Source organism: Microcaecilia unicolor, chromosome 7 (assembly GCF_901765095.1).
Source record: "Microcaecilia unicolor chromosome 7, aMicUni1.1, whole genome shotgun sequence".
Classification (NCBI taxonomy): Eukaryota; Metazoa; Chordata; class Amphibia; order Gymnophiona; family Siphonopidae; genus Microcaecilia; species Microcaecilia unicolor.
The window spans coordinates 171,416,010-171,426,763 of NC_044037.1; the positions used below are offsets into that span (position 1 = coordinate 171,416,010).

Here is a 10,754-nt window from a genome sequence, read left to right on the forward strand (position 1 = left end):
AACCATTCAATAAAATCATCCAGTTCTTGTTCTGATCGTGTCCATCTTTGCAGGGGTAATCCTGAGAGTAATATAGCAAGGCTGGTGCTGAAGACAGCTGAGGGTAACTGTTTATGCAGATGATATTCAGACCCTTACCACTTTCAACCCAAATTCTCCTCACATCCCATGGTCGTCTTTTAAACATAAAACTTATTTTGTTTCCAGATTGGCTCTCCACTAACTTGATGAAATTAAATCCAGATAAATCAAGAACCTTGTTGTTTTTGAGGAAAGAGCACTTAGCTTCTACTAATCTTGCACTTACAGATGGAACACCAGTACCTTTTGTGTCTTCATTGAAAGTTTTAGGTGTGATACTTGACAACGACCCGACCTTTAAATCACATATCTTCCATCTAACAAAAAAAATGCTTTTTCGTTAATGCAAATTTGTTAGTGAAACATTTATTCAATAAAGATGTATTACAGTTATTAGTTCATTCTCTTGTACATGGTAATTTTAATTATTCCAGGGAATACACCCTACTGAGAATAGATGACCTCAATTTATCCAGAATACAGTAGTTAAACTTGTTTCTGGAGCAAGAAAGTATCACATAACCCCATTTCTTCAGGACAAATGTTGGCTAATCCCACCCAGGATTATGTTTAAAATATTACCATTAGTTCATGTGGCAGAACAGTGCGTTTTAAACCTGTGATAATTATTTTGATATTTTCCTACAATGTATTTCTCTAGTTTGGCCAGCAGGTGGTGCATGTTATGCTTAAAGCTGTTACAGAAAGCAGACCTTTCCCTCCTTAGTTAACACAGAGAAAGGGGAAGTGCCTGCAGTGATGTAACCAGTTATTTTCAAATGTTGTTGTTCTGGCTCTGATTGGCCTGGACTTTGAAGTTACCCAGGAGTTACTGGCTTTTGCTCCAGTCTTAGCCATGAAGAAAAGAGAGTAGGATCTCTTTGTTGAGGTTCTGTGTGAACAGTTATATGTCCTGATCTTCCCAGGTACTACTTACTTAGTATACAAACGTTTAGTGTTATAATTGATCAATAATTCAGTTACCTGTTATTGTTCTGCTGATTGCACTTTTTCTGTTTTACTGTTCAATTTTTCAGACAATAAACATTTTAGTTTATTGCCTCTGCTTGTCTGGATTAAGAATCCTGGTGGTTTGTGTATTGGGTCTGTGAGTGCTTCCTGGGAACTGTGGCTTCCAGTAATCTAGAAATCACTGGGGATAATTTGAGAGCGGGAGACTCACCCAGAGGCAGTTGCGACCCAGTCAGTGGGAGGAGGGTGCTAGTGTAGAGCACAAGCGGCAGGTGCAGGTGGACCTGAGCTGTGCTGAGGATAGACCCTCTAAGTAGTCACGGGTTGCCCCAGGCAGGTGGCTAGGCGTTTTATGACTGTTCACAAAACACATTACAAAGTTTTGCCATTTTTTGTCTTGATTGAAAATCCACTGTTCTTTTAGGGAGTTTTGGTCCTCTCAGCAAAATAGTCTCATATTCCCTTCTTTCGGATGTATTAGTCTCTACACAGTTCACAGCTCCATTTCTAATGTGGTGGGCCCAAACCTTTGGAATAATTTGTCCAATTATTTACAATTAGAAATGCCATTTCAAGCATTTAAAAACCCACTATTTTTCTCAAGAGATGTAGGGTAATTTGGGAGGATGGAGCCTACTAGGTTTGGAATAGACAGATATGACTTTCCAGTCTCTTTCTACTACTGTTATTTATTTTACTAACTTTCTATAACTACACTTACTTTGTTGTTATATTGTTTCAATAAATAGTAGTTTTTTTCTATTATATGTTGTATCTAATGGAAACTGCTGAGATGGTTGTCTCGATTGGCAGTATAGTATATCAAGTCTTAATACTTGAAACATAGGGCTGGCCCCTAAGAGAGGCTGATTCCCACCATTCCTGCACACTCCCACTCTAAACACCTATCCCATCGTATTACTATCTATGCAATCCCATATTCATACGCATTCGTAAGCCACTTTGAGCCTACTAATAAGTGGGAAAAGGTGGGATACAAATGTAACAAACAAATAAATAAATTTACCCCATGCACCCAACTCAGTAAAATGTGCCTTTGTGCAATGCTCAGAACACTTTTCAACTTGTTTGACTATTACACATCACTTCTGTACAATGTCTTGGACAAGCAGAAAAATTGGGATTCACATTAAACATTTTATATAAAGGGTGATGGATAAAAGGAATCGAGAGCAAAAACTGTTTCTGAATTCAAAAAATGCATGGGATATGGAAAATTCTTATTTGCAAGGAAGTGAGGATAAGGCCAGAAGAAATGTGGTTTCTCAGGTACTTCAGCAGGAAAATAAATAGGTAGACAAGATAAGCCTTCTGGTCTCTATCCATTGTGATATTTTCTGTTATAATATATGCAGCTTAAGTGTATGCTTTGAACTGTCATGCTCTATAGCCGGGCTCCTCCATTTTTAAGAAACAAAGTTTCCATGTATTACAAAATGGAAGAAAAGGGGATCTGCATGACACTGGAGGTGCAATTGGCAGAAACTGGGAAAGCTTGGTATTCCTACAGTAATGCAGAAAGACATTATGAAAATATTAAAAAGAATCCCCACAAACTAGATATGTTTGAAGTTTTTGCGAGCTTCAAGTATTACTGCTTTAATAAAATGTTTATTTTTCTTGCTGAATGAGTAATGCAGACTTTATTTTTTAAGGCTTTACGTGAAGGGTCAATGCTTCTAGTAGAAGACGACCAATCAACCTTGGTAGGATCAACAGGAGCCCGTTTGTTTTTGAGGTAGAGTATTGCAGTTAAATATGATGTTCTCAACTCTTCTGGAAAACATTGAATGATATTAGTAGCAGGTAGCTTCTGTATAACAGATTTTGTGCTACAGCGGGTGAGAGGCCCCAGATGAAGTGGAGCTGGAGGTAGTTGTTTGATGTCAACTTGCTCTAACAGTGGGGAGATTCATGTTATACACACACAAGCATTTGGTGTCCTCTGAAATTGATTAAACTTCTCCCCTACTCCCCAAAGACAGGGTGAGAATAGCAGCAGAACTCAGCTTAGATGGCTTGGCAAAATCATTTTGGGCCTTGAGCCTAGAAATAAGATAGTACCTTCAGATACTCGCATGCAATTCCAATAGCAAAAACAAAAAAAACTTACAGCTCCCCACTCCCATTTAAATTCTCTTCTTTCTAAGAGCTGTTTTGTGCTTCCTTCCCTTTATTTAGGGGTAAAACACCGATCGAATATGAGCCTGGATCAGATCTGAGTTTTCTTCTAAGTACGGCTTAAGGTTCATAATGCCTTTCAAATTGAACAGCAGTGGAATCAACTGTTAACAAACACATTAGTTGATGATGAAGAATAAAGAGTTCTCAGAAATAAATGAGATTTTCTTGTATTAATTTCTAGTCTATCTCAAATGCACATTGATTTAACCTTTGCTTGGAATACTCCACAGCTGCCCAAACAGACAAAGACACCTTACAGTATCTTATTATTTATTTATTTTTTTTATTAAGACAGGTCTGATGTTTCTTAGTCATTACACTGTCAGATGAAGATGGAGCTAGAACTAGTGGTTATAAGGAAAACCCAGTCAAAACAGGTACTAGATGTTTTACAGAGCTCTGGCACTGGGAACAGCAGCATGGATATTGAGGTGTCTAGGCATATCTGTGGTCAGTTTGTTTAATAAAACGTGGAAGGCTGCATATGTGGAATTTGCACAGTTCTTGTGGCTTTGTCTGTAAAGAAATGATCTACCATACTTAATTTTAATGGAATGATTTTATGTGATTACTAGGTCATTTGTGGATAATTTTTGTTGTTTTATGTTTGTTTTGTTATGTTTTAGAGGCCTTTTTATTAATCTTTACTTCATGTTATCTGCAGCACAGCCCACAGAAATAAAATCTATACAGAACTGTTACAGATATAAAAAGACGCTGTTCACACTATGAGGAAAAAGCAAGATATTTCATTTTATTTCAAATTTTTGATTTATTTGCAGATTTGCTTGTTTATATACAAAGCAAATAATTTTGTACAAAATAAGTGTGCATTTTGAACTGTCAGTTTACAAATCTGCAGCGCCTATGAAAGTGCAAAACAATTTTTGAAGAGTCAATTATGCTGTACAGAAACAAAACCAAACAGCAGATATACATATACTTAAACTTATAGATAAGAATTCAACAATTATTAAACCATACTTTTTTTTTTTAACCTTGGAAGCACCATTAAAGAAAAGATTTATTGCACAAAGGGCTAACTGCAACTCCATTATATCAGCTGATTTGAAAGATAAATAGTTAAATTAGAGAGAGTCACACTCATCACACCTAGGATTTCCTCAAATTCAGAAGGCATTTTTGGTATAAAAATCATTTTTTAAATCACATAATTGCACACATTATATAAATTAGAGTTCTAAGAAAAGGGTAGTTATCCGTATAAATAATGTTTAATACTATAGCTTCAGTTTATTAAATTTAGCACATACTGGCAACACATGATAGTGAATCTGCTGGTTTTGCGAGTAGAAATAACAGTTGCTAAGAAAGTTTGTGAAACCATTACAAACATTGTTAAGTTACAGTAACTTGTACTGACTGATATAGCTGCACAATTCATTGATTACAGCCCAGGATTACTCGTACCTAAAATAAATATTCTACTATACTTGATTTTATTTTACAATCAACTTTTCCATATACCCAATGAAATATGGAATCCCAATTCTAAAAATCACTGTTCACCCCAATTTAAAAGTGATCTTCCCATTTCATAATCCATTGCATATATAAGTTAAGGGAATTATACATATGTCTGGTAGCCATTGTTAAAGGCAACAAAACTGACCGCTGGTATTTCTTTAAACTGCAACAGTACAGTAAACAGAAATGGAACATGTACTTTATAAGTGTCCTCAGTGGAACTGGCATTAACTGTTAGGTCCCCTAAAAGGTATTCTTAAAATTTATGAAAAAAAGAAATGACAGCAAGAATCAAGTAATTACTGAATCACAAGAGATTTTCATCATTAATGCTAACACACACAGCAACTATGAACAAGATATGACATGTAATGGCAAATGTGTCAGGCACGCAACTCAAAATTGTTTATAAATTAAAACAGATTATTATTTTAATATAAAACCATATGAGGTGATTTAAAAAAGCACTAAGAACTTCCATACTTGCCTTTCATCAGTCAAACAAGTCCCACTTCCCATTACATGTTAGAAGTTAAATTATCCTATCAAGTCCTTGTATGGCTAATATGGCTGCCATGCTGATCCCTACAGCTCTAGATATATGATTTCTGCATCATGGGGCAGATGATCAAAACTCCGGTGCTATTCTGAATAGCGCCATAAAAATAGCGCCAGAGCAGCGCAGAAGAACACCCCCTAATGCTCAAAGCTAATGAGATGCAAATATAGGTGCACTCATAGCTTTGAGCATTAGGGAGTTTGGCAGTAAGCTCAGCTCCTGTGCGTGTGCATCTGGTAAAACCCGAACATGAAGCACACATTAGCATCTGTTTTCTGCAGCCTAAATATAAGTGTTAAAATGTTTTTTTCTGGATGCTTATATTTAGATTTAATGTATACTTTGTTTTTGTAAGCATGGCCGCTTTTAAATTTAGACGCAGGACAAGAATGCCAGTGTGCTTCACGTTTTGGTCTGCTGTTTCTCACAACCAGCACTCAAGGGCTTGCACCGGCTTCCTTCTGCTTCCAAAAGCAATCAAAGCTGGTAGATTCTGCAGAAAGACTCATGAGAGAAGCATGAGAATCGTGGGAAATCCTCTCTTCCAATACCCTAACGCCTGCTTGGACCTGGCGTTATTTTTATAGTGGTAAGGCACCTTTGTTTTGGGTGCTCTTTTCTGATCATTGGGGAGGAATACAAAATGACCTCATTTAGATGAGCTTGACTACATTTGCATGATATCTCTGCTAAGGCCTGGCACGCTCGTTGTTTGCTGTGCTAGATCCCTGTAATCATTCTGCGCTGGAAAATGCGGGCGCCAATGGCCTCTAGCACCCGCATTTACTTTTGATCATTGGCACCTATATTTGTACCATTTTCTATCTAGAATACTTTCTTTACATGTCTCTGATCAGAAAACTGATAAGGCGGCCATGGAAATATATTTACAACATTAGCAGCACATAGTCAATATGCATTGCATATCTTAAAATATGTGTAAGTTAAACAAGTCTAGACAAGGACCGTTACAAAGCCTGATTTTTCTTGGAAGAACTAATGATATAGAAGTATGACAGAAAATATGCACTTGTTCTTTCTATAACTGTAAGACAGGTAGGAAATTATGCGAGAGAATGGAGATTTAAAATTAGTAAGCTACTAGACCATGGGAAGCTTCTCTGAAAAATGGGGAAAAAAATGGTAGCATTTCCATTTTTTTCTTAAACTGGAAAATTGCAGCTTGTTTATCTCATGGTGATTTCTGTGTTTTAATATTGCTCCTAGCAGCTTGCATAATCAGACAACCGTCCTTGCTCTATCATTACTTGCCCTTGGTTCTAATACCTGCTGCTTGGGGCACTTTTCTTCAGTAGTCACACAGCTGAGCAAAATAAGAAAGTTCAATTTGTGTCAAAAACAAAATGGCCCCCTATTTCATTTTGCACATATTTATTTATATATCATCTTGTTTTAGAGATTAAAATAATTGGTAAAAAAGAAATGAATTGACATAAAGTTCTATAAGGAGACTGGAGAATATTCCTGAATATGCACATAACTTTGAAGTCTTTCTTCAGTAAGTTTATTGTTGAAAAGAGATGGGTCTTATTTTTTGATAGAGGTTAAATTATGCTCCAGAAAGTCAGATCCAACTCAGGCAAGATCTTCCTGTGAGGATTTACATTATACACACCATGAATGCATGGTGCAACATCTGTTTGAAAGACCACACATCAGTGGCGTAGCCACAGGTGGGCCTGGGTGGGCCGGGGCCCACCCACTTAGGGCTCAGGCCCACCCAACAGTAGCACATGTTTAGCAGTAGCTGATGGGGATTCCAAGCTCTACCAGCTGAAGACTTCCCCTGATGGTAATGAAAATGGTGTGCTCTACGTTACTGGCACCTGTGAATGCTCAGTTTTCAGCGCATGCCTGCTGCAGGCTGCCAAGGTGGAGAGAAACATTTTCCCACCAGCTTACATATTTTTTTTTGGGGGGGGAGGGGGAGAACACTTGGTGCTCACCCACTTCTCGCCTAGGCCCACCCAAAATCTGCTGTCTGGCTACGCCCCTGCCACACATGCTTCCCTCCATGGAAGTAAACTTGTGTTATAAAGATAATTTGAAGGATTTTTTTTTATAGTACTGTTCACTGTAGTAAAACTGGGGTGCTATTAATCCCATTGCAGAGAAAATGGAATGTCAGACGAGAAGGGAAAATGTCCCTCATGCATTTAGTTTTTCTAACAGGACTGGATCATTGCTCTGGTTTAGACAGGAACTGAGCAGGTTAGTGTCACAAGGAATGAACATCAAGGATTTACAATGTTCTTTCCCCTTTCATGATTGTCCAACAAACTAAGTCATGCACCAATAAAGAATGTCCTAGGCTTTTCAGATGAGTTTTTCTATCGTTTCTCCTTTATAGCCACAGCTGTTTCATAGCTGACTACTATGAACCCCACTGATCACATCTGCTTGATGTCTGTTTGCGTTGTCAACAGAACTAATGAAAGTAAAAGTCCTTTTGTATTAACAAACAGGTTTACTCTTGGGATTTTTTTTTTAGAATGATATAAAAATTTTAATAAAACTGCAAAACTATATTCACTAACCAGCGCAACATACTAAATGAAAATAAATATACCGCCCAATATTCAACCTGGGCAGTAAGCAGTTTCTAAACCTCTTACAGTCATGATCTGAATTAAGCCTGGATATCTGGGGTTGTGCCGAAACTTGGAAGTTATCCAGGCACCAGCTAATATTAATATGGTGCCCAGGTAGCTTGGCAGATCAAGTTAGGCCATCCTTTTTTGCTGTCCTAACTTTATCTACTTAACCAGTTAATACATGGCCCGATGATCAAAGGTAAATGCGGGTGCTAGAGGCTACTAGCGCTGAACTAGCACCTGCATTTATCTCCCCCCCCCCAATCAGCAGGCTGACAGCGCTCGAGTAAAGCAATAAACGCAGAGCTCATTTAAATTAGATTTAAATGAGCTCTGCTTGTATTCCACCACCCCTATGATCAGAGAACAGTGCTCTGCTTGTAGTGCCTTAACCCTAAGCTGTTCTCTAAAAATAAGGGCGGAATACAAGCAGATCTCATTTAAATCTAATTTAAATGAGCTCTGCGTTATTGCTTCGCTTGGGCACTGTCAGCCTGTTGATCATGGGGGGGGGGGGGGGGGTGCACTAGGCCACCAGGGCCTCTTTGGAGGGGGGTCCGGAGGTCCCACGGACCTCCAGCCCGTTTGACAAGTCAGGCTTTTGACAACTCATACCTGTCAAACAAGTGCGCTCAGGCATAATCCTCCTGCACTTTTACCCCATGATCTGAGATAATAGCGTGCTTAAATTTGCATGCTATTATCTCTGATCATAGGGGCGGGTACAGCCTCATGCTGTTCTAGCATTATTTTTAGAGCGTTGTATGGGACAGTGTGGGGCTTCTGATCATCTGCCTGACACTGAATATCACTGCTAACTGGTTAAGTGCCATCTCTACCCCAGAACTAACTGGACAGCACCACAGCAGTCAGAGGAGATATTCAGTGAGAATGCCCGCTTCAAGCCGCAGAATACCCCCTCCAAACCCACTCAGAGTGGTTTAACTGGGTAGGACCTTCCTTACCTGGCTACACCTTTTGAATGTTAGGCCTATAGTTCTTAATTTGGATTGTAAAACAAGCCCATTTTTACAAGCATAGTACAAATATACGGGTCCTTTTACTAAGCAGTGGTAAAAAGTGGCCTGCAGTAGTGCGGGCGCGTCTTTTTGGTGCTCACTGGGCCAATTTTTACTGCATCTAGGAAAAAGGGCTTTTTTTTCAATGGGCCGGGAAAAGGGCCTGCGGTAAAATTGAAACCAGCGTGTGACCATTTATGGCCTGACACCTTAACGCCACCCACTGATCTAGCAGTAAGGGCTCACGTGCTACATGTGGGGTGACAGCGTACGCCAACTGCTGATTAATGCTGAAAATGCCGTGCGCGGTAGGAAATAAAAAATTTGTCCCAGTGGTGTGGGCGCGTACCAAATCCAAAATTACCATCAGGGGGGCATGAAAGCCTGGCAGTAATTTCATTTTGATGCATGCTGCGTAGAGCCTACTGTAAAAGGGCCCCACTGTGTTACATACTATTAGAGAAAGCAAATTTGTCTAATATTACCATTTGTACTTACAACTATTACAAAGACACCAAAAAAACCCCTCCTGTTCAGTTTCAACTACTTGCCTCCTTTAAGGAAGCCTCATACTGCAATAATCCTCAAACCCCACAACAAACACACATACACAAAAAAACTAAATACCTTAATAACAACTCAAACAATCTCTTGTCCCCAAAATATACATATCACTTATATGTACACAGTATAAAAACAGAGCTCTACATTTTATACACAGTTTCTTTTCCTATTTTGAGTTTGGCCGAAATTCACATTTTCAACTCGTCTACTGGCTCTCACAGATTCATACAATAAAAATTGGTTGTCCAACATTTAAAAAAATATGCATGTTAAAAAGCAAAATGAACAATAAAACTAAAGTTAACCTAAAACTGTACTTTTAGACCATGCAAGTCAGATTTGCTAAAAAGAATTCCACTTTCCTGACAAGTTACCCGCGGAGCGAGCTTCTGTGGCAATATTGCAATGGGCTTTCCTTTTTTCCGTGAATCTGGAACATTCCTAGATTCACCCTTCCCCATCAGCAGTGTCAGTGCTTTGGCTTATATGATGTATCTGGATGTAGCAAATTAAATTCAGTACACTAAGTTCTGGCCTCTCACCAGGTAAAAATAAGTAAGCTTTTTTCATGAACATGCCACCACATCCCACTTCCAAAATCCTAGCCAACTGAGCTATCCATTCTCATCCCCAACAAAACATCAAACCAGCTTCACACATTCACAGCCTTTATTCTCGGAACTTCACGGTGCCTATCCAAGGATCAATGACAAAAGTCTCCCATACAACTCCCCTTCTCCTCCCAACCACTAGATCTTTTCATTTCAGCTTGCTGCTTAGTCACTACCAATCTCTCTGCAGGGACCTTTTGGGACAAGTTATCTCTTTTTCACAATTTTCCTGCCAACTTAACTCCCTGTAAAGTTAGTTAATAACACCATACTGTACTTGATACCATAATACTATCTAATCTTATTTTACTGGGTGAAGTATCCAGACCAGTGTAAGATATCGATTCACTTTCAATGTTCAGAAGGAAAAAAGGTGGCCTATGTGATGCATGTTCCCCCTCCTCCCTGCAGTGTGGAAGATCTAGTTTTAGTTAAAACTAGAATAGCAACTCTTATACCAAACGAAGAGAAGGAAAATGCTCTTCAGTGCGTATATGCTTATTCTGAGCCAAAGAATTCCTGCTCCATGAAAATCATGTCAGTCACATTTAAAAATGATACCCATTTCTAGAGAAACAAGGTAACTTCTAGTTAAGAAAAGTTACTGAAAGAGGCAAGCATAATCTGACAATATCATAGG

General features: G+C 38.7%; 1 protein-coding gene across 1 annotated transcript in view; it reads left to right on the forward strand.

Moving 5' to 3' along the window:
* The window catches only part of LOC115474553 (alpha-aspartyl dipeptidase-like), a 94,761-nt gene extending 91,329 nt beyond the window's left edge, over nucleotides 1–3,432 (forward strand). Inside the window, exons 7-8 of the mRNA XM_030210062.1 lie at nucleotides 2,730–2,812; nucleotides 3,256–3,432. Of these exons, the coding sequence (XP_030065922.1) occupies nucleotides 2,730–2,812; nucleotides 3,256–3,319 (147 nt within the window). The 3' untranslated portion in view covers nucleotides 3,320–3,432. The remainder of the gene's footprint in view (nucleotides 1–2,729; nucleotides 2,813–3,255) is intronic.
* The last annotated feature ends 7,322 nt before the right edge of the window (nucleotides 3,433–10,754 follow it).